Raw genomic sequence first — 24,448 nt, forward strand, 5'->3', positions numbered from 1 at the left:
TTTTTAGTAAGCAAGCATTTAATTCAGTTGTCATCTCCCCATGTTTCTTCCACCCTATTTTTCTTAAATGGTGAGAGCCATCTTTTACTTCCAGTTACCAGTTCTGCATTCTGGGTGCTTACATTGCCCTCTCTGAACTGTGGACAGCATGGGTCACTTTTCTCTTACATTGCTGTTTTACTCCTGTGATATTTATATAGGTTATTCAGGCTTAGGAGAACAAAGTAAGTTAAGGAGAAGGGTAGAAGAAAAGGCTAGAAAGAAAAGGTGACAAAATAAGTAAAGGCATAAGGAGGATGAAAAGACATGTGAAGGAAGAGTAGAGCAGACTTTTAAGAACCTAGAAAGCAGCCAAAAAAAATCTAGTGGTGCCAGGACTGCAGAGAGGTGCCAACAACTTGTCAGGAGAGGAGATCCAAAGCCCAACAGCTGCAGTAATATGGAGACAGTCTACCACCAGTGCCAGAAAAGAGAGGACAGCATGTCCAGCAACGCCAAGAAAGTGGTGAGACAGTGTCCAGCAGCATGATGGAGAAAGAATGGCTTATTAGCACCAAGCCTGAACTGGCAGGATTTTGTTCACATGGAAGAAGGGCAGTTAAAATGAAAAGCTGTTTAAAAAGGCAAACAGCTCTGCCAGCCATACTTATCACTGAGCAGACAGTTTCAAACATTGTTTAGCTTACAAATATTTTCCCAAAATCTAGCATGGGATGAAAAGCTTATGAGAAGGCTAAGGACTTTTCAAAAAGATTATACCAAAAGTATTTACTGTGTTTAAATGGGGAAGAAGTGTGAGATACTTATATAGTAATAAAGAAGGAAGTAAGTTTTATGTTAAACAATTATTATAATGTATTTCCACACTCACTATTTTGAGTTGTATTTCTTCAACTGATGTTTGCTTCTTTACTGCCCATAGCAAAAATGAAAGGCACATAGTGGATGGGTTTTTAAGGGGGGCTAAACTTTGCTTAAAGTTATCTTCCCCAAAAGAGTTTGAAATCTCTCCTGGCATGACCACAAAACCAAATAGGAATTGGCAAGATATTGTCTACTTCCAAGTTCTTTCATGTATAATTTCTGTCTGAAAAGGAGTTACTGAGTTTGTCTGGCTTTGTTCAGTTTTTAATGGCCACATACATCATGCCAGTACATCGCTGGCCACCTACAAGGATCTAGAATAAAACATCTGGTATGTTATTTCAAAACACCAATGTTACTTTCTGTGTGAAATTAGTTGGAACCATTTTCCCAAGCCACCACTCATTATCAGTAAAGGCCTACAAACATGCCAATATACATTCATCCTTATCTACCACTCACAGAGAAGAGAGCTTCCCATTGACATCAATGTCTGTGGCTAAACTGGATATTGATTTTTATTGAATTTCCCTTTGGTTTGCGTCAAGAGATAAACGTGAATTGCTAAACTTACACTCACCAATACAATTCTTTCCATCTGCATCAAGCTCATAGCCTTCATAACACTGACAGACGTAAGACCCAGGTGTGTTCACACAAATCTGCTCACATGCATGTTTCTCCACAGCACAAAGGTCCTGAGCTATAAAACATAATTGCATGAGTATGAAATTCTTTGACTTTTTATAACATACATGCAGACTATAAATCAAAGCTAAATTTCAGGAAGCTATGAACAGCTCTTTAGATATGAGCTCATTTTAACACAGAACATGCCAATGTTCTGTCACACAGTGAAAGTCTTCTGCCAGCAGGAACAATCACTCCAAACTGAGGAGCTCATTCCTTCAGCTGAAGGCACAACTATTGATGGACCAGTGGTGCTTAGCAGAGTTGCTTGACTGTATGTTTCTCTAAAAGTCTGAAGGGCATTCAGGGCTTTTTGGGAAAAAAATAATTGTGTTTAATTGTGTCTTTTTTTTTTTCAAAACCCTCCTAGAGAAATGATGACAAGGTTGGAAAGGAAAGGAAAAGACAACACCAAAAAACCTTGGGGGTATTTAATTTCTTTTATAATTTTTCAATTTTCTGTAAAATACCATAGCAAGTTACCCCTCCCAAGCAAAAGATCTCGTTAGAAAAATTACTATGTCAAATGAGGTCAGTTCAGCATCTGGCCAAATGAAGCACTCTGGGCTTTCTTTTCAGTAGACTACAGCTTTCTGGGAACTCTTAAGTTTCCCCAGTGAAATCTTTGGAAAGCAGAGTATTCTGTGTTACTCAGGATCAGGACTGCTCAACACATAGTGGTCTTCTACAGTTACAAAAAGGCTTTTGGAACATGTTTAGGAAACTAGCCAAGCAAATGTGAATTTTCTTTTATAGCTGTCTGCTTCGTATCAAGCGGCATGATGAACAGCATAAACAGTCATTTAATTCTCTTGTTCCAGTATAAACACCCGCAAAAAGATAATTTTTCAGCTTGTTTCAGCTCCATCTCCTCTTTTGTACTGTTTTGTGTATTAATGTAAGATTTTAATATCTCTAGAGAAGAATGGAAGAGATTAAGTTAAACAAATATGGTGTAATGAGTAAAGAATGGCCATTATCTGACAAAACCACTCTTCTCTAGAAGTTACACCAGAGTACGTGAAAGAAGCATCCTTTGCATGGATGCAAAACGTCTTCATGAAATAAAAGTAACAATGTTTCAACAAATCACAGGTATGGCAGATTTTCTTTCTTCAATGCACAGAAATACTTTTTTAGAAATAATGATATAATGAAATGTACCAAGGAACTGAACTATCATCTGTTCAAAAGACAAATGTACCTTTTTCCAACCTAATACTAAGTTGTCAGTTCTTTGCTGATTGAAGCCATTTGGTTAAGGATTTTTAAGAACTGAATACTAATATGGTGTACCCTCACAACGTTAAAAAAAAAAAAAGTGAATAGAAGACTGAAAACAGTATAACTTTGGGTACATTCCTGTCATCTTTTCTGCACTGTTTAATTTAGAAACTGTTAAAATATATATATAAAGAAACTATTTGATCATGAAAGAGCTACAAAGACATCCAAGCCTTAGATAAATACATCCTGTTTAATCAGCAGCCAGTGAGGGTAACTAAAATGGCCACAGACTGTGGTGATTTTGCTCACAGTGCTTCTCCTTACCTCCAGAAATAAGCTGATCAGTTTGTCCAGGCTTGGTCCCCTTTCCTCGTGAACTCCATTACTTCTCAGGGAAGTTTTTAGACACAAAGCTGTGACCTTGTCCAAACTGCTATTGCGTCACCTCCCTCTTTCACCAAAGATTTGCACCATCCTAACACATTTAAGGCCAGTCTGATGGCTCTCAATATTAGATTTCCAGCACTAATTGCTAAAACTGTTTCATAGTTTGGTAATGTAGAAAGAAGTCCATTAGAAGTAGGCTACAAACACACTGAATGACTCATTTCCTTTTCATATTTAGCAAACTGCAATCTAGTATCATCCGATCGGTGATCAAAGCAAGTACACAGTCAAGCAAATCATGTGTGACAGGTAAGTGGGGAAAAATAGTATTAGATGGTCATAGCTAAAAAAATAGAAAAAAAAAAAAAAAGTCAAGCAATGCAGCAATGGGCTTTGAAAAGTGGTAGAAAGGGACCAGACTGAGGGCTCCTGTGCACTTGTGCTACTGTGTCACCAGGAGGAAAACTACAGACAATTCCAGAACTCTCTTTGAAATTAACCTGTAATTTGAAGCAGGTCAGTACCCAAAAGCTGAACTACTGGCTGATGGAAAGTATAGAAATGTAACACAACAAGGAAGGTGACACAATAAAGAAGGAATTTTTTGTACTTGTAATTAATTTTTTTTCTAATTGACTCACACAAAAAAATTCAACAGTCAAAACTGATGTTAGGCATAAGGATGGGGACAATGTGTGAGAGGAAATTAAAAAGAAATTCTGAATTTCAAATAATTTCTAGAAAGGCAAAAGCAAAAGAATTCCTTCTAAGAAATTCTTTAATAAACTCAATAGCATGAGGAGGGTTTAAAAGAAAGATTCAAAGAATATGAAAGTTTTAAATTAGAAGCATTTTAAGAAGGACACAATGAAAAGAACAAGTTAGAGAACATTACTGAAATGTGATTACATAGTTGGAGCCATCATTTTGGATTCTGACCACCCTCTTTCTGAAAAGCTATAGCAAATATGCGGAAGCAGAGAAAACAAGCTGTGTGAAAAATTGTTCTTGTCACTACTCTTGTCTTGGCTCAGCTGCTAAACTACATAATTATGAAACATTCCAGATTGGATTGAAATTTCCTTTATAGGGGAAAAAATTTTGTGCCTTTTTGAGGGGGAAAAAACCCCAAAACCAAACCCCAAAGAAAATGTTTAATTTGTTCCATCTAACACAAAACATTCCCTTGTGATTTACATACATGCATACGACAAATGTCTACATTTGGTGAAGGATGCTGCTGAGAAGGACTAGAAAGTAAAGATTCCTAAAAGTAATGCATCCGGTAGCTTGACATCACAGGAAATCTCCCACTGCACATGCAAGGACTTTAATCCCCAAGTTGCAGAGTCACCTCAGATACTCTGAGTGGTCATTAAGCATCTGATACAGAATACAACACAAAGCAAAAGTGATCCCAAGATATCTGATTGTTTTACAGCACTCTCCTGAGATGTGGAACATGAGAGTTCAAACACAAGGACAGGATTTGAGCCTTCATCCTTCACCTTAACTCTAAATTATCAGTCGTGAGGGGTATGTCCTATGCTCTCACCATGACTGTCTCCTCCAATGTTTTGAGAGATGTTTTCCAAGATTTTGCTTCTGGCTAAAATCAGTTTGTCAAATTTCACTTGAATCCACACACTGTCACACGACAAGAAACTACATTTGTAGCAAGTACATCTTCCACAAGTAATTAAAAATAGTATTACATGATTTCTTCAAAATAATGGTGGATACAGAAATAAATTTGGCATACCCATCTAATGTAGTCCGCTGTTAATTACTAGGAAGCAAGTCAAACTGGACAAAAGAAATACTGCTACAAAGATCAAAGAGTGAAAAAAGTTTATTATTATAAATTATAAAGCTAAATATTTAAAACTGAAAAAAAAAAATCAACCCTTTTAAAGAAGGAAATGAGAGCATAAAGAAGGCTTTTGAAACTATTCTTTGAACGGTTGCAAACCCTTATGCTCCAAACAGCAGTTCGGAAGAGCTTTTCAGAATGGCAAATTTTTTCACAGATCTCTAATATGGGGTTTATTGCACCTTTCTGTACTGTTTAGCACTGGTTGCTATCTAGACAAGTTACTAAAGTAGTTAGATTCACCTCATGCAAGATGATAAAACAGTTCTGTCTTTGATTATTGCTTCACTCTTGAACCTACTACATCAATAGAATTCAAATGTAATTTTATCCAGTTTATCCAGTTTTATCCAGTACCTCTGAAGAGCTGTTTATAAAAATTAGCTAGATGCATTTCAGAAAGGTTTGTAAGAACTTTAATGATCCAAAACAAAAAAAAAATAATTAAAATTTCACCTTTTTAGACTCTTATGATTACCATTAATTATACATTGAGCTCAGCCCCTAAAGGGTAGGTGATATTAAGCACTTTTTCAGAGCATGAAAGAGAAAAGTTAAGAAAGATAACATACTGCTGCAAGTCTTCTGGTCAGCATTCAGAATGTATCCTTGTTTACATCTGCATAGGTAGGAGCCTGGGGTGTTTATGCAGAAGTGATCACACTGATGTTCAACTATACTGCACATATGGGGCACTGAAAGAAAAAAAGTAAAACATTAACTTCTGGTCTTACTTGTGGTCACAACCAAAATAAATAAAAAGTATAGAAGATTTTACTGAAGCAATTCGTAAGTTTCAAACTAAGAGTTGACAGTAAAGACAAAAATGGAAGCTTAAACCTATGAGATTACAAAAAAAATCCTTAACAAACAATACTATATATTTATTCCTAAAAAAAAACCCCTATGAAGTTAGATATTTTCTGTCTGGTTGACATTGGTGACATGCTTTTGGACATGAAATTTCATGTAAAATGGGGATATAAACAAAACAAAAATAAACAGTAGAGTATCTGGAAACAGTAATTACTTGCTGGTCCCAAGAAGACAATGAAACAAACCTACCACGTTCAAATGTAGAAAATAAGTAGAATTTAAGTACAAACTGTTCTAGTGGACATTCAGTATCTTGAATGAAGAAAATCACCACACAGCACAATACCAAAGAAGAATAACTAGAAAACAACTTGATGACGAATCATCAAACGACTCGCTCAATTATTAGTAGTGAGAAACTTACAAGCAATATATGGCAATACTGAGGTCATGCACCTCCAAGCTCCAGTAAATGGGAGCTGAGCTGAGCTACACTCTAGAGTCTAATTTTAATGTTTGCATTTTTTATCTCAAACAGCAAGTAATAAAAAGCAACAGATTGAGACAGCAAAAAAAGAAAAAGAATTCTGACAAATTCATTGCTGAACTATTTTTCTTGAGTAGTTGGGAACTAAGAAATCTTCTGGATTTTATTCTTCTCACAGGAGCATTGCTGTAATATAGGTGAACGACTTCACAGGGAACACTGTGTGGAAAATAATCTATTTTGCACAACAACAATTATGGATTGATGCGCTCCTTATTCTGCTAGGTCAACAAAGCTCAAGATTTATGGCATAGGTATTAACAGTAATCTTCCAGGAGCCACAACAGAAGCCTGATAAATAACTTAATATGTGGTATGTGTGGTACTTGTGGGGGGAAAAAAAAAAAAATGGTTTTAAGATACATACCAAATATGTGGTCTTTGGAATGGTTAACAGAGCTATGCATACAAATACGCAAACCACCATTTCTTAATCAGCTTTTTGGATCTCATGATTTTCTGCCATAATAAAACTTCTCAAGTACTTTTATTTATACGAATACAGACCTGCTTGGACTTCTCTTTTCATCTTTCTGCCATTCTGAAAATGAAGTTTATCAGAAGATACTCCCTAAACAGACGTTTCTTCCTGGCTATATGTCACCAGCTTGCAACATCAGGTACTGCTTTTTATGACCAAAGAAGCACTTTCAAATATGACAAATGAAAAATATATTCATTTCAGTAGTTTAAGCATCAGAATATCTCACCATGTACTAAAGCTATAGAGTGTAAATCTATAGACTATTACTGCAAAGTCAGTCCTCCCATAACAAAAGAACATAAGGTTGCAAAACAGAGTACTAGGAAATGAAAAGGGAAAATAGAAGCATTCGATAATGGGCACCCTAATCACTCAGTCCCTTCTGAGAATTCAGTTACCATCTGTTACCAATCTTCTGATACACTACCACAAATTTTTTCCAAAGTGTCTCTGTTGCACCCATTTTGAAGAATCAGTGATACTCTGGTCATCAGTTTGTGTCATTTGTGCAACCTCATTTGTTGCAGGAGGACTCAGCAGTGGACAGCAGTATTAGAAAGGGTGAACTCATAGTTGAAGAATTTGAATGCGAGCCTTGTGAATCAGATTTTAGCCCAGCCTATGTCATAGGATCCTTATTTGATTTTGAGCAAGACAATAATATTAACATCTTCAAGCAAGCATCAACCTTCATAGATTCAGTGTGAGATTCATGTGTTCGCATAGGTACACCTGTATCTGGATTTGCAAGAATGCAGGGCTCTCTCAGCTGCAATGGTGTTCCTCCAATGTAAAATGGGGATGACACCACTTTACAAGAGAATATTTGAGACTTTATATGCTCCTGACTGATCCATCCCCATTTCTGTTTATCTTCTTTTGAGTTTTCCACTCTCATCTCACTCCTCATGCCTCTGATTTCCCAGGATACTGTTTGCTTCTCTTTTATCTTGTTGACTGGTAATTAAAAGAGGCTGCTGGTTTCCCCTGGCTTCAACTGCTGTTTCTGACACCCCTACATCTTTAGCAGCCAGACACAGCAACTGTAGGGAAAGTCTGATTTAGCAGAGGATGGAGCACACACAATTTATTTGGATTCTTTTGAGAATATAGCTGATAGGCACTGGGTGATCTCTGCCACACATGGGTAAGCAGTAGTTAACTTGGTCTGTTTTTTATTTTTCCCATAGAGCTTCAGCAGCTGGCCAGAAACCTGGAATCTTCACAGAAACCATGAAGACATATTCCATGGGCATAAGGGCAATCCAGGCACAAGGAAAGCTCAGGTGCCACGGTCTTTTCCCACAGCAAGAAGCGCAGCAGACTGCAATGCCAGAAGACTTGACCAGAGTGTTGTATTCAATAGCTCTAGCAAAGAAACAAGATGTCCAGATGTTTGACTACAATGATATTGCCTCTGGGTCCACACTGGGAAGGACTTAATAAAACAAACCACATTTCCCAGGAGGAATGTAGGTGCTCTAGGAAGCAGAGGCTATGGATTTTTAGATTGCTCTTTTGAAATTCAGCAAGCTGAACACTGCTTCACAGCCCAGACTCAATAAAATATTAAGGATCCTATCTGCAATTTAGTCCCTTAACCTGAAATCTATAAAAATCTAAGAACTTAAATTCTCTGTTGCATCTGGGCCTGGGTCAAGTGCGTTTTGGAATCTCACTTTCAATTCCTGACACAGCAAATGTAGCGAAGGCATTGCCTGACAGAAGGAGGCAGCAGCAAACTTTGTCACCTCCATACTCCTTCATCTGTAGGGGGGTATTTTTATTGAGGATCACATGTGTTTGGATTGAAAGTGAGTTATAAAACTCTAATACATTTACTCGGCATTGCCTAGCCTGAAAAGAAAAAATGAGTAAGTGGTATTTGCACTGGATTTATTTCTAAAATGCAATTAAAAAAATCAGTAAGATGAAGTTCTGAAGCATCTGCTGTTCATTCCATTTCAACTCTCAACCCATGTTTAGTTTACTCTTTCTTGGTTCTTAAATGTATCTTACTATGCCAGCTAATTATACAGCAAAGAAGAAACAGGAAAAAAGTCTATTATCTGATGAATGTCTGTGATGGAGTTGTGTTTACGCAGTTCAGCTGGAGCCCTGTTAGCCTGAAACAATTTTGGAAAAGACCAAGTAAGGAAAATTCTCCAGACTATCCTGACAATAAGTCTCAGTTCTTTTCTGGCATAACCATCCCCCGAGATGAGTGAGCATTCAATCCCACCAGGCCTTCTTTTTCTGGACTCTGCCGAAAATGCCTCAGCTTAATGCCAAATCTGTATGAAGATCTTTCAGATTTGTCTCAGAAATAAATAAGAAGCTATATTAAGTGCTCAGATTGGAATAAAATTAATTATGTATGCCATGGTATTTGTGAAAGATAATTTCTTATCAGGAAATTACAGATGGAAGCGATTTCTGTGTTGTAAATTAATACCTATTAAAATATTTATTGTATGAATAAATGGTATCACTGTAATGCCTTTTCCTTATTTTCTATATTTAAAATGGATGGAATAGAACCCCTACCATGTCTCTGTGTCTCACTTCCAGTTACTAGGCATGTGCAGAGGTAATTGTTTGCATAGAATTAATATGTAAGCTTTGGAAGTGGAATCCACGCACTCCAGAGATTTATTTAAATAACCAAAAGACCATTTATCAATTTGAAGTTTTAGTACTAAGAGAGGTCACATTTAAAATCAATAGATGAAACAACTTATCTAATATTCAAATAGCAGAGGGTTGTAAATTTATCGCTATTATGCAATGAACAGGAAAATCATGATACGTGTGTTTGCCTCACTGCTTATGACCACTAGGAATTAGATCACTGTTTATGGCACACAGCAGTCGAATTAGTTTTTTCCCATATATATGACTGCTGTCCTGAATGTTGCCTAGCTAGTAAATTCTAACAGACAAGACTTCATGTAAAAAAAAAGCTTAGTTATAATGCATATTTTTTTCCATGTTTTACTTTCATCTCTGCATTCAAAACTATAGATAAAATCCTTACCACAAAGTTTAGTCTGGAATGCAGATGTCAGTGTTTCAATCTGACTGAAATTAGCAACCAGAAACACATGCTCTTCATGTGGTTCACTGCCAATAGACTTCAGTGTGTTCATATCTACTCTTCCCACTCCAATGGCAAAAATCAAGATTCCCGAGTTGCGTGCTTTAGCAGCAATCTCTGCCACTGGATCCTGTGGTCTCCCATCCGTCACAATCATGATAATTCGGGGCACATTCTGCTTCAGAGGCCGAGCTCCTTCTGACTCTGAAAACGCAATGTTCACTGCATACTGAATGGCCAGTCCGGTCATGGTGCCAGTTGCCAGGTGCATCATCCTCCTCACTGCTCTTTCGATATCCTGCTTCCTCCTGAATGTCTTCAGTGAAAACTCCTGTTTGACTGTGCTGCCGTACTGAATCAGGCCTACACGGGTGGCATCAGGACTGATGTCCAGAAACTTCAAGATGGTTAAAATGAATTCCTTCACTTTTTCGAAGTCGTAGTGACGTACGCTGCGAGAGCTGTCAATGATGAAGACCAGGTCCAGGCGTTTGTTGTTGCAAGTATTTTCTGGAAGGCAAAATGCAAACAAAAATACTTCACAAGAATTTCAAAATGCAAGTCAGTTTAGGTTGACCTGATACTTCAAGCATGCTGTCTCAATAACCACAAGTGCTGGGAAAATACAGGAAAAACAGGAGATGCCAGTACTAAAGCTACGTAGGAATACAAATTTCTCCTCTAGTAAAGAGCAAAAGCTGCCTGTTATATGATCAGTATATGTTACATATTTTATTTTTTTGGTGAGATCAGTCCCCAGAATAACCAATGGCAGTAGAATGGGTATGTATTTGTGCTGTACTTTGTTATGTCATTTTGCTTGAGATACACCATGCAGAATGGAAACCCTCTCCAAATTACATAGTTACAACTTGAGTGGGATGCACTGTGATGCTTTTTGTGGTAGTGCCTGAGAACTTAGAATAACACTCTGATGAGTGAGGGAGGTACCAGGGAAAACAGAACACACAGAAATTTAGGTTAAAAGCATCTGTAGATTGCAGTGACCGATGCAAGATGTGAAGGGTCTGATTTTTCAGGGAACTTGGCATTAATCAGTACTTTGCATATTCAAAGTACAGCTCTCAATGACATCAACTGCAGCTGTGAGTGATCAGCACTTCTGTAAATCAAACCCTATGATTTCAAACACATAATTAATGGCCATCTGGGAAAAGTCTCATATATTGGACTAATTCAGCATCTCACACAAAAATTCTGTGGCTGCACCAGAGAGAAAATCCTGTTGTCTGCAGCAGCATTCAACTTGGCCAAAACACTGCACATACACTTCCTGAAATCTTCTGTTTCAGCCATCAGCAGTCTTTTTGTTTCCAAGAGCCACTGAAGCAGAAATAATACAGGGTACATCTATATCTGACTATTGCACAGGCAGATAGTCCAAGCTACCATGAATAACAGCAGAAGTGAAGGCTGGCTGCTTTCTGGGCATACTACCAGCTTTTTGGGACCCCCGCTGCATCCTCTGGTGTCTGCTTAGCATCCTTCTTTTTTTGAAAGAATGTAAGACTTATGGATGAGTTGCATGATGAGAATGGACTACGGTCTCATTGTCTGGACCACTCACAGAAAGCCAGCACATGGCAGGCTTGAAGCAAGCAAAGGGAAGCGAGCTATGAGTTGTGCCACAGTAGGCAGCATGTGGCAAAAGATCAAATGGACTTTAAAGGGCTCAACAGGATACTGGTGATGAAAAATCAACTGAGGTTTAGCACATCAAAGACCACTCCAGATTAGGAAATCCCTGAGCCACAAAAGCATGGCAGCTGGGAGAGTACTTGCAGGTAATACTGTCTTGCTCTTAAAGTCGTTCATATGCAACCACTTTTGACTACCGTCAGAGACAGGACACTGGATTAGACGGATGAATCAGTGCCTCCACTCATGCTCTCAAATTTCTACGGCTGCAAACAAACCTGTGAGGTAGCTAGGTGTCTCCCTGGCTTGAAAGATAAAAGGTGGCAAGATTGCTCATCAAACTGCAGTGGTGTCCTCATTTTACTAAACTGAGATATCACTAATCTCCCTTTATTGCCCAACCTAATTCAATTCTCAGCTCACTCTCATCTCTCTTATGCAATGAATGAGGCAAATGCCTGGTGGAAAAGTAGTATTTGTGTAATTAAAGGTCATGTCATATGGCACAAGTGGGCCAATCAAAGATTTAATAAGCCTTTACATGGGTTCACTGGTGACTGCTGCTGAACACTAGTCATGTACTTCTGCCAAGGAAAAGGGTGAGAAAGATGCCTGTTTTCACTTGCTAACTCAGAAGCCTCTTTCATAGATTACCAAGAACATTCGTGGGCATAGAATAAAAATGTCCTTTGATGACAATACAAATGACTGCCTGGATTTAGTCATGTGCAGTCTACAGTACGGCTTTATTCATAAGCGTAGGAATATACTCGGGTTGCTCATTCTTTCAAAAGCAGAGGATACTGAATGCAAGCCAAATTGAGCAGAAACAAAATTCCAGTTCTAATGGGATACAGATATCCTGACATAACTATTTTCTATCTCAATATCTTAGTGGTATATCTGATTATTAATTATTTTTACTAATATAGCATGCAATATTCCAGCACAATTTTAATACAAAGAAAACACTAAGATATGATTTGTGGGAGCAGAGCAAGGGGAAAGAAAGATAATTACAGAAAAAAGCCTAAGAATATGTGTGAGTGTGTGTGTATGAGGGGAAAGACAGAGAAAGGTAAAATGACTGTAACTGTATTTCCCTTAAAACAAGTTGAAACTAGACCCATGGCGTTGAATCTTTTTAATTTGAGTATAAAGATTTGGATCCCAGGCTGAAGAGACTCAGTTATGTATTTTGAAATCAGGCATGAATCTTGGTGGGAAAAAGCCTGGACAGCATTAGTGGATAGTAGTCTCAGAAACCCACCCCATTGTGCTAAATTACTTAAGAAAAATCAGTCTGGATATAATACAGTATATTTCAAAACTGCTTTCACCAGCAAAATTCTATCTATAGAAATACACATATTTCCAAAATGTATTTAAAATCTTTGTCTTTTGATTTGGTGGCAATTTTAATAACCTTGTAATTATCAAAGCTGATATAGCTGAGATGGGCTTCATGAAAAATAAAAACTCTATTTAAACAAAACTCCAGCTGGAATTTTTGAGGAATGGCAATCAGTAATGACTAACAGATCTGAACACCCATCCTCTCAGATAAACTTTCAGTGACACATTTTAAGCAGTTGCATGCTTCTGCACTTGCCCTTGAAACTATAACCTCTTCCTCTCACCAACCCTCATTTTAAACAGGGAACTTTATCACAACTTCGGCAAACATAGTAGAGGATCTGGTTCAAGACCATCTTAAGAACCTGAACATTCACACGTCCATGAGACCTGATGAAATCCATCTGCGGGTCCTGAAGGAGCTGGCAAATGAAGTTTTCCCCATTTTCAAGAAGGGGAAAATGGATGACCCGGGGAATTACAGACCAGTCAGTCTCACCTCTGTGCCTGGCAAAATCTTGGAGCAGATTCTCCTGGATGGCATGCTAAGGCACATGAAAATCAACAAGGTGGCTGGTGAAAGCCAGCATGGCTTCACTAAGGGGAAATCCTGCCTGACCAATTTGGTGGCCTTCTATGATGGGGCTATGGAACTGAAGGACAGGGGTAGAGCAGTTGATGTCATCTACCTGGATTTGTGTAAAGCGTTTGACACTGTCCCACACGACATCCTTGTCTCTAAATTGGAGAGACATCTATTTGATGGATGGACCACTCGGTGGACAAAGAACTGGCTGGATGGTCGCACACAAAGAGTTGTGGTCAATGGCTCAGTGTCCAGCTGGAGACCAGTAATGAGTGGTGTCCCTCAGGGATCTGTGTTGGGACTGGTCTTGTTCAGCATCTTTGTCAGTGACATGGATAGTAGGATTGAGTGTGCCCTTAGCAAGTTTGCCAATGACACCAAGCTGTGTGGTTCGGTTGATACGCTGGAGGGAAGGAATGCCATCCAGAGGGACCTTGACATGCTTGTGAGGTGGGCAGATGGCAACCTTATGAAGTTTAACCATGCCAAGTGCAAGGTCCTACATCTGGGTTGGAGCAACCCCAGGCACAGCTACAGGTTGGGCAGAGAAGAGATTCAGAGCAGCCCTGTGGAGAAGGACTTGGGGATGTTGATCATAGAATCATAGAATCATAGAATCGTTAGGGTTGGAAAGGACCTTAAGATCATCTAGTTCCAACCCCCCTGCCATGGGCAGGGACAACTTATGCTAAATCATATCACCCAAGGCCTCTTCCAACCTGGCCTTGAACACTGCCAGGGATGGAGCATTCACAACCTCCCTGGACAACCTATTCCAGTGCCTCACCACCCTAACAGGAAAGAATTTCCTTCTTATATCCAACCTAAACTTCCCCTGTTTAAGTTTTAACCCGTTACCCCTTGTCCTGTCACTACAGTCTCTAATGAAGAGTTCCTCTCCAGCATCCCTATAGGCCCCCTTCAGATACTGGAAGTCTGCTATGAGGTCTCTATGCAGCCTTCTCTTCTCCAGGCTGAACAGCCCCAACTTCCTCGGCCTGTCTTCATACAGAAGGTGCTCCAGTCCCCTGATCATCCTCGTGGCCCTTCTCTGGACTTGTTCCAACAGTTCCATGTCCTTTTTATGTTGAGGACACCAGAACTGCACACAATACTCCAGGTGAGGTCTCACAAGAGCCGAGTAGAGGGGCAGGATCACCTCCTTCGACCTGCTGGTCACGCTTCTTTTGCTGCAGCCCAGGATACGGTTGGCTTTCTGGGCTGCAAGTGCACACTGCAGCCGGCTCATGTTCATTTTCTCATCAACCAACACCCCCAAGTCCTTCTCCGCAGGGCTGCTTTGAATCTCTTCCCTGCCCAACCTGTAGCTGTGCCTGGGATTGCTCCGACCCAGGTGTAGGACCTTGCACTTAGCATGGTTAAACTTCATGAGGTTGGCATCAGCTCACCTCACAAGCGTGTCAAGGTCCCTCTGGATGGCAAACTTCACATGAGCCAGCTTCAGTGTGTGCTCGCAGCCCAGAAAGCCAATCGTATCCTGGGCTGCATCAAAAGGAGCATGACCAGCAGGGCGAAGGAGGTGATCCTGCCCCTCTACTCTACTCTCGTGAGACCTCACTTGCAGTAATGTGTGCAGTTCTGGTGTCCTCAACATAAAAAGGGACACGGAACTGTTGGAACAAGTCCAGAGGAGAGCCATGAGGATGATCAGGGGACTGGAGCACCTCCTGTATGAAGACAGGCTGAGAAAGTTGGGGCTGTTCAGCATGGAGAAGAGAAGGCTGCATAGAGACCTCATAGCAGCCTTCCAGTATCTGAAGGGGGCCTATAGGGATGCTGGGGAGGGACTCTTCATTAGGGACTGTAGTGACAGGACAAGGGGTAACAGGTTAAAACTGAAACAGAGGAAGTTTAGATTGGATATAAGGAGGAAGTTCTTTACTGTAAGGGTGGTGAGGCACTGGAATGGGTTGCCCAATGAAGTTGCCCTGGTGGTACTCAAGGCCAGGCTGGACAGAGCCTTGAGTGACATGGTTTAGTGTGAGGTGTCCCTGCCCACAGCAGGGGGTTGGAACTAGATGATCCTAAGGCCCTTTCCAACCTTAACTATTCTATGATTCTATAAACATCCTCATACCCAAAAGTAATTCACTTCCACTCTGTTTATGAAAAGTGACATTCTCATCGAAAGAGCTACTCATCCATAAACCTGATTCTAAGTCCGCAGAGGTTTTGTATTGTCAATGCAAAAGTTAAAAACCCCCTCCGTGTAAGCTCTATTATCCAAAGGAAAGACCAGGAGAGGCAAGACAAGGACAGAAGAGGCAAGGCAAGGCAAGGTCAAATCAACAGTAAATAAATTCTCCTCCCCACTCAACATCCTGTTTGTAAATGACAGTTTCAGTGATGCCACCTTTGCAAAATTAAAAATGCAAGGAAATTTCAGTTCTACTTGGAAGAATCCTGCTTGGATCCAATTACAGCCAGATACATAAAGCTTAAAAGAATACTTCACATTAGATATCTTAATTTCCCCTAAAGCTGAAAATTCTATTAGATTTTTTTCCCTGATCCCTGTGGGTTTCCTTTGACTCCTTTCTCAAAGCAAATGACATGCAATCCTGAACACCTACTTTGGCTTTGACAAACCTCTCACTGCTCTGACTTTGCTCATCCACCAAGGTTCTTTTTCTGAGAGTGTGTTTGTACCCTCTCAGCTTATTTCTAACTAATGATACATTGCCTTAATATAACTAAAGCAGCATCAGAGGGTTTTCCTGGGCATTGGAATTGACTCTTCTAGGCTGTAAAATCATTAGAACAGTTCCTAGTATTGTTTGTCCTAGGACAATTAACATTTTCTCAAACAATCCCCAGGCATGATACGGGCACAAGCCAGGGACCCATCCTAATAAGCAACGTGGATGTAAACACTTTGTAAGGTCAGGGTATTGAATAGTACCAAAACAGACCATTTCAAACCACTGGTGTAGTGCCAGAGAGCAGTCTAAGATATTGTCTACGCTCAGAGGCCAGCTGGCCTGCATTCACAATATTAAACTCACCTTTCCTCTAAAATTGAGTGGTTATATGCAAGCTGTCTACTGGGAATAATCCCCATCCCCCTGTAGCCTCTGAACCACGGGAAGGAATTGCTTGGGGAGTGCTAATCACTGGGAGCCAGAGACAGCTCCTGCAATTAAACAGCAATAATAACAGTGGAATCCCAATGCCCAAGAATATTCCCTAGCACTGCTTAACTTCCTGAAACATTTCCATTTTGGGATATTTAAACCAAACATACTCAAAGGTCCCAGATGTATCAGATGGTGATTTTTCAAAAGTTTTTGCAAGCCAGCTCCCTTGAAAAGATCACTGCTTAAAACTGAGTTATTTTCTGTTGTTGTCCTGCATCTTTATGACTCCTTAATACTTTTTTAAGTCTGGTTATTACTTATTTGGCTATGTATGTCTTTATCCTAATACATGTGAATAGATAAATGCTAAAGGCAGCTAAATAATACATGAAAGTTAAGACATTGAAAAAGTAATTCATAACAAGTAAATATTAGTTCCATGAAGTTTCTTGTTATATAGAGTAAGACAATTTAAGCAAAAAGGAAGAATGAGATCGGTTAAGGAATAATGAGATCATAGAAGAACTATTGCCTGAGCAGGCAATGCATTAATGGCAATTTTAAGACTCAATATATTGTGTTTCTTAACTCACTTCACAGTAATGTATATACAAAAATATTACATGTCCTGTAATACTGCCAGCAATAACACCAGATTTATTTTTAGACTTTATCTTTAAGTAACAGAAGTCTTCACTCAGAATTAAATAAGAATACTATTCTTCCAGCTAGCACATTATAAAACTTCTTCTTAAACTTCTTTCTTTGCCATTTTTTTCCCCTCTAGCCCTCAACCTTACTTGCCTCTCTTTTCTTTAGAACTTCTTTCGTTACAAATCTCAGTATAACTCCTACCAAATTTGTTTCAAAATGTATGAACCTGCTAGGTGTCAAATATTTGTTCTTAAATTCCAGAACTATGGTTTTCCATAGCTAAAGATCCAGCCAGAAATATTGTGTTTGACAGGTTCTCTGATATTTCCAGATAATTTCTTAGTTCATTGAGGTTTAATCTTACCCTACAATCATAGAAGCAAAGAATACTCAAATTTGCAATTAATTCATAAATATACCAAAAAGTAAAACATTAAGATGGGAAGAAAGACATACCTATATCTACCTACATACACCTTCCAGGAAACTGCAGTAGCTTCTTTTGCAAAGATCAAGCATGAAGCACACAGCATAATGTTGCTCCTGTTTGGAAAACACATTTTGTGGTTGTTGCCTAGACTAAATGAAGAATGGCAGTAATTCCAAGCATTTCTTGGCTCTAGTGAGATATTTTGAGCAAGTTAGTTATCACTCTTTTTCTTTTTTCTCATTTTGATTCAAAGAAAAAGGATGGTATGGTGCTTTTCGGGTATTGTTTTCGGGTTTTGAAGCAAACATTAGAAACTGCTTAGTACCACCTTCTTGGCATATATACATGCTGCACTTGGTTCTGCAGGTGACTCCACCTCTTGCCAGGTCCGGACAGACCCTGACTCCAAGACCTGCCCCCGTACTCCCTGGCCCCACCCTTGCTCTGAGCCTTTCCCCACACTCACAGTTCTTTGGCCATAACACAAAGATTCATTATGAGTTTGGCAGCTCACCCATTCCTCCTTACAAATTTCTTCATCTGGGAACAATTTCTAAATGCACCAGAGCCTCCAGACATTTCTTTATTGCCTCTGACAAAATCTTTCCTGAACTTCCAAAACTTCTAGAAGAACTGTATAGCAGGAGACTCTTGCCTACAGATTCCCATTTCCTTCTACATGCAAATGCTTCTTTATCAGTAACTGCAGGAGGGTCCATTATCTAGTTCTCATTTCACCTCACTATTTCTATTCCTTCCCTGTCGTCCTTTCCAAACTAACAAAGTCATTATTAACATGAAGTCTCTCTAATTCCACAGTCCCAAAACTGACTCCTAGTATTTACTCATTTATTTACTGAGACTGGTGCCATCTCTGGCATAAATCAAACTATGGTGTAGGGATACTCTCTAGTTTCTTAGTTCTTTTTACATATTTCAGCTGTTCTGAGATGGAAACTGTTGGGTTTCCTGACAGGAGTAAAACCTGCTTTCATGGTCAGGAGGATCAGGGAGTGTCTTGCTTTCCCCTGTAGGCAAGGAAACACCTGGACAGAAGGACGAAGCATCCTGATGCCACCATGCTAGTGCTGGCATCAATAACATCTACACTAAAGCTTGGGGTACTGTTGGAAGGACACAGAAATTATTAGAGAAGGAACAAACAGACAAAGTAAATAACTGTTGGAAGCAGTGTAGAAAATTCAGTGGAAAATATGTGCCCTCAATGAGTTTGTGCTGTTCTGCTTTCAGGGCATTAGCTTAGCATTTTAAAAACTCCTATCCATACTTTTTTTTGAAGTCACCATGCCTTTGTTTACAGGGAAAGCTGTTAGCAACCTCAACATTACTCATTGATCAGCTGACCTGACACCTCATATTTCTATCCATTGGTAATGGTCTAAGGATTAGATTATTTTCCAGAATAGTTTCAGAAACAGCACCATGGGATAGTGAAATATGCCATTCCCTTCTCACCCCAAAATATGTGGTCCAACCTTCCCCCTGGCAAACCATTTGTTCTACCACTTCAGCAGTACTTAAGTAAGTAGACGGTGTCTTCTAGCTTCCAAATCAATTTAAAGGCATGTTGTCTTAACTCACAATAGTGTCCTATTACCCACTCATGCCTATAAAATAAGATGTTCCTCAAGTTATGCAAATGCTTTTTCTAGGATTTTCAAGTTAATTTTGCACATATGTGCTTTTTTAATTATTAAGCTAAAGTACTAACAATGAAGCCAAAACCACCTTACTTTTGAGCATTCAGTATTCTTTCTTTTGGCCTGACCTTCCTTCAAGACAAAATACACAGAGGAGGCTTTGAGCTCTTTGAGAATACACACATAAAACCAGTTTGTAATTTTACTCAGTGAATTACTGTCAAGGCAAACTTTTTCAAACAAAAATGGTATTTCACAGTAATATGTGGGGGGTGTAGCAAACAATTTCAGAAATACAAAGAGCATTATCAATTTAGTACGACTTTTTTTCTGTAGCAGCAGCTATTCTTTACTCCTTGTGGAAAACTTCCAAATCAATTAAAAAAAAGGGGGGGGGAGGGGGAAATATAAAAGATAGATAAGAAAACAAAGCAAAGAGAAGAGAGAAGACAGAAGAAAGGAAGGATGGAAGAAGGCTTTGTTAGAGGAAACACAAAATAAAGAAAAGACAAGAAATAAAATAAATACAAGAAAATTTCTTCTGCTGCTAGAAAGTTATATCCCATATAACATTAATTATTGAGTAGCTCATTAAGAGGCTTAAAAGTGAATGCTATTTTGAGAGATTACAATGAAAGCTGAAGTTTCAAGATAGGGCACAAAATCCATGGGAGACCTCTCAGCTATTGGGATAATCACTACTGGGAAGCAAAGCGCTCAATTGCTAATATTGCCTTGAGGCACAATGACTGTAAGATGTACCTACACACCTCAGAAGGAAGAAACAGGTGATTTCACAGACTAAAATGCTTTGCTCTCTTTCCAAATATAACACATCTCTATTAATATTAAATTTCACGTTTTGATTAGAGAGAGTCTAAATGGGTACATGTTTGATTACCTTTTATCTTTATAAAAGTTTGGTTATATTTTAACTAAATAAGTGGTTATTCAAAAGATGTAATTTACAACCTCTTCCTACCCTTACCTACCGACTGAAATAGTTTTGATGTAATCAAATCACAGAATAGTTTGGGTTGCACAGGGCCTTCAAAGGTCATCTAGTCCAACCGCCCTGCAATGAGCAGGGACATCTCCAACTAGATCAGGTTGCTCAAAAGCAGATCCAGGCTGGCCTTGAATGTCTCCAGAGACAGTACATCCACCACCTCTCTGGGCAATCTGTGCCAGTGTTTTACCACTCTCACAGTAAAAAGCTTCTTCCTCACATCCAGCCTGAATCTCCCCTCTTTTAGTTTAAACCAATCAATCACCCCTCATCCTATCGCAACAGGCCCTGCTAAAAAGTCTCTCCCCGTCTGTCTTATAGGCCCCTTGTAAGAACTGAAAGGCTGCAGTAAGATCTCCCTGGACTCTTTTCTCCAGGATGAACAACCCCAACTCTCTCAGCCTTTCCTTGTAGGAGAGGTGCTCCATCCCTCTGATAATTTTTGTGGCCCTAAAATACTACCAACATAGTATGTCAAACACAAAATGCAGTTACCAAGATACAATTCTGACTTCAATTGCAATGCAGACTTCAGTTACTATGAGTCTACTTAACATGTTTGAGGACAAAATACTTGGCAGGGTTGCATTTATGTGAGGAAATAACACATACACACATACGCTGAAGATATGAATGAGTTTCTTGAAGCAGTTATTGCATGTTGGTTCAACAGTCCACATTAGCAGGATTTAGAGATCTGCAGCCAGCTCTTAGTGTACAAACGTACAATGACTGCAACCAAAACTAACCAGAAATCTTATCTGCACTCCACACAAGCATCACTGACCAGACTCACTTTCGTCACATACTTGCCTTCATACCACATTAACCCCAGAATGGTTACCCTGATATTGTTCTTGAGTCCTGAAGTTACACACACACAAGCTTAAGAACTGGGTTGCTTAACCTGGCTCCAGGGAGACCTTAGAGCAGCCTTCCAATACCTTAAAGGGGGCCTACAAGAAATCTGGAGAGGGACTTTTTACAAGGGCATGTGACAGGACACGAGGGAATGGCTTTAAGCTGAAAAAGTGGAGATTTAGATTAGATATTAGGAATACTTTAATGCAAGAGCAGTGAGGCACTGCCACAGGGTGCCACAGGAAGCTGTGGCTGCCCCATCCGTGGCAGTGTTCAAGACTACATTGGGTGGGGTTTTGAGCAACCTGCTCTAGTGGAAGGTGTCCCTGCCTGTGGCAGGGGGTTGGGACTCAACTATGTATAAGGTCCCTTCCAACCCAAACCATTCTATGATTCTATGATAGAAGAATGTTTGGAATAATTTTAACTGACTGTAGTGAGAGTGATTCATAAATTTAGTGAGCACTCAGTGTACTTTATATTGCTTCCCTTCATGTTATTAGTGGAATCATATATGTACAACCAAGAGATAAATCATTACATACTTTGTTGCAAAATATAATTAAACACACAGAGGAACATTTGCATTCAGCAGCAGTTTCTGCTAAACAGGAGCCAAGTACATTTCCTTCTTGGCCTCCTTTCCCCTCTCTGTTTCAATTTTGTGCAGTATCAGTAAATCTCTTGTAGTTTCTTTTTTTCTGGTATCATGTAGTATCTAAAAGAACATCCCCTAAATTAGCTTTTCTTCTCACATAAATAGTTATTTTCAAAACCAGGTATTCCTTCCTCAGGAACAGAAGGAATGATATTTCTTAGAATATTATTCTACAGCTTATTCAATTATTCCTATGCATCCACATCAGAGCTCTTCAAAAGAATATGCCCATGTGACCTGAAATACATGCCCAGTTTACAAGAACAGAGTTCACCGAGAGGAAAAAAAACCCACCAAAATCACAAAAACTTGTTATTCCTTTTTTTTTTTTCCACAGTACTGAAATCTTGGTTTGCTTTGATTAAGATGCAGTAACGCAAAAGTTCCAAATCTGCTCCACCAAAATCCCTCCCAACATCAAACACCAAAAAAAAGCCACATCTTGCAAGGACTGGGCACACACTGCTTGTGAACATGGAACCTGCCAAAAGATGCTGTGGACCTCTGACCATGGCCTTGAAATCATGGTATGTAAATCACCACTCTGGGTAACTGACACAGGTCTTCATCAGTCTGCTCAGGTGCAAAAGTCTATTTCAGTTATATCCAAATGGAATTAGTTAATGTAACAGACATAATTTTATCTTTATAACCATGTAGCAAGTATATTTCCATTACTGCTTTTCTTTAGTATCCAAAAACCAGTGCTAAGATGGCAAAACATGCTTTCAGTGATCTGTGTATAATCTAACAAAGCAGCTGTGCCCAGCAGGTGCAATGGTTTTGTCAGAGAGTTAAGTAAAAATTCTTCAGAGTGCTGATAAAGCCTTTAAAAGATAATATTCTAAAACAAAAGGTTAATTTCCTTTACAGAATCACTGTAAGGCCAAGGATCCAGTACTCAGGATTAAATTACTGATGAGGGGAAAGAGAAGGCAAAATTTAGTTCATATACCATGCAAGGGGAGAGGCAACCACCCTCTGCCACAAGGAAGACAAATGGAGCACCCTATTTCTTTCTGTTATTTCACAAGATCTTTAAAACTATGGAAATGATCCTTTAGAACATAAGTACACTGACATTAAATCAATATTTTCCAGCAATCTAATACAAATCCTGTTGTTTTGGGAAATACAGGTATACTTTCTATCTCTAAAGCAACTGCACATGTTCTACAACTAATATGCTGTAAGAAAGATTTAAGAAAATAATGACAAATTTAATTAAATTAGTATGATTGACAACCTTTAAATACTTCAAATTTAATTCCGTGTTTAAAGAAAGAAAAACCTGCAAAGCAATTTAGCTGTCAAGGACCACATACAAAGAGTTAAAAAACCTGCATGTCCAATCAATCCTTGCACAAAAGATTTCAGATGTTTTTAATGGAAATCATTAGATATAGCAATAATAATTTTAAACAGTAAACTCTGCAAAGATCTGCTAAATTAAAACAACACATACTGAGGCTTAACAGAGACGGGGGATAAAAAAAAAAACAGAGAGAATCTCATTCCTTCTGAAACCTTCATTAAAATGTCTAAACTATTAGTCCTAATAAGGCAATTAACAAATCTATGAAGTATTAGGACATGGCTGCTGAAAAATTAAGTCCACCTAAAGCTACATCTCAAAGTACTTTTATCTGTGTGTGGACAATTCCATGGGATTTCTCATCCATTCATTTTGCTTATGTATGTTGTCAGTTTCCTGGAGCAGTGACTTTTACATGGACACTACTAGTATTTTACCAGTAAACAGTTATCACAGCAGTATGCTTTTGTCTTAAAAATTGGCAAAATGAAGAAAAAATGAATAGAAATATTTGAATGCTAACTAATATTTGCATAGCATACTCCTTCATTTTAGTCCTAAAAACAGAGACCTCCATTCAAAGCTACAAAAAACCCAACCTGAACTTTTATTACTTTTCCAGGTATCCGTTGGTTCTTTGCAGCTGTATTGCTCGCTTCTGCCTGCCAACCACATCTTTCCATGACAGCAGCAATTGTCATCACCACTATTTATAATATACATACTATGTAGAAGGGGACAGCCTCTAATGCCTGTTAAATTACTGCAATTCTGTAGTGATTTTATTAAGTTAATAGACTCAATGCCACTGAGATCATGGTTTGGCCCAGTTCTATCTCATGTAATTTAAGGAACACTGCAGCTTTCCAGCAGAGTGGCATGCATTTTACACATTCTGTTCTTTACAGAGAGGCACGTTTTCACCATGCCACTGTTCATATGCACTGCTGAATCTGAAGCAGGTGACCTAATTTATTGCAAAAGAACACAAGGCCTAAGAGTCTGACTCCAAACTGCCACATACTTTTATGGGCTGGACTAGAGAATGTCCCAAGTTTCTTGCATCATTTAATGTCTTGAAAAGGTTCTTCCAGCCAGAGCTGCCAAAACTGTTTGCATCCTGTACATGGCAAACTGAACAGCTATCCAGAATTTTCCAAATGCAGGGACCACAAA

General features: G+C 39.0%; 1 protein-coding gene across 5 annotated transcripts in view; it reads right to left on the reverse strand.

Annotated features, from left to right (window-relative positions):
* Window positions 1-24,448, reverse strand: part of MATN2 (matrilin 2) — a 71,399-nt gene that overhangs the window by 36,053 nt on the left and 10,898 nt on the right. For all 5 annotated transcript variants that reach the window (XM_061448029.1, XM_061448031.1, XM_061448030.1 and 2 more), the window contains exons 3-5: window positions 9,926-10,495; window positions 5,614-5,736; window positions 1,445-1,567 (exon numbers count right to left, since the gene is read on the reverse strand). In XM_061448029.1, coding sequence (XP_061304013.1) covers window positions 1,445-1,567; window positions 5,614-5,736; window positions 9,926-10,495 — 816 coding nt within the window. The remainder of the gene's footprint in view (window positions 1-1,444; window positions 1,568-5,613; window positions 5,737-9,925; window positions 10,496-24,448) is intronic.

Source organism: Pezoporus flaviventris, unplaced genomic scaffold (genome assembly GCF_033815535.1).
Source record: "Pezoporus flaviventris isolate CSIRO_AGI_PZ_B2104156 unplaced genomic scaffold, CSIRO_AGI_Pfla_v1 ptg000007l, whole genome shotgun sequence".
NCBI classification, from domain to species: Eukaryota; Metazoa; Chordata; class Aves; order Psittaciformes; family Psittacidae; genus Pezoporus; species Pezoporus flaviventris.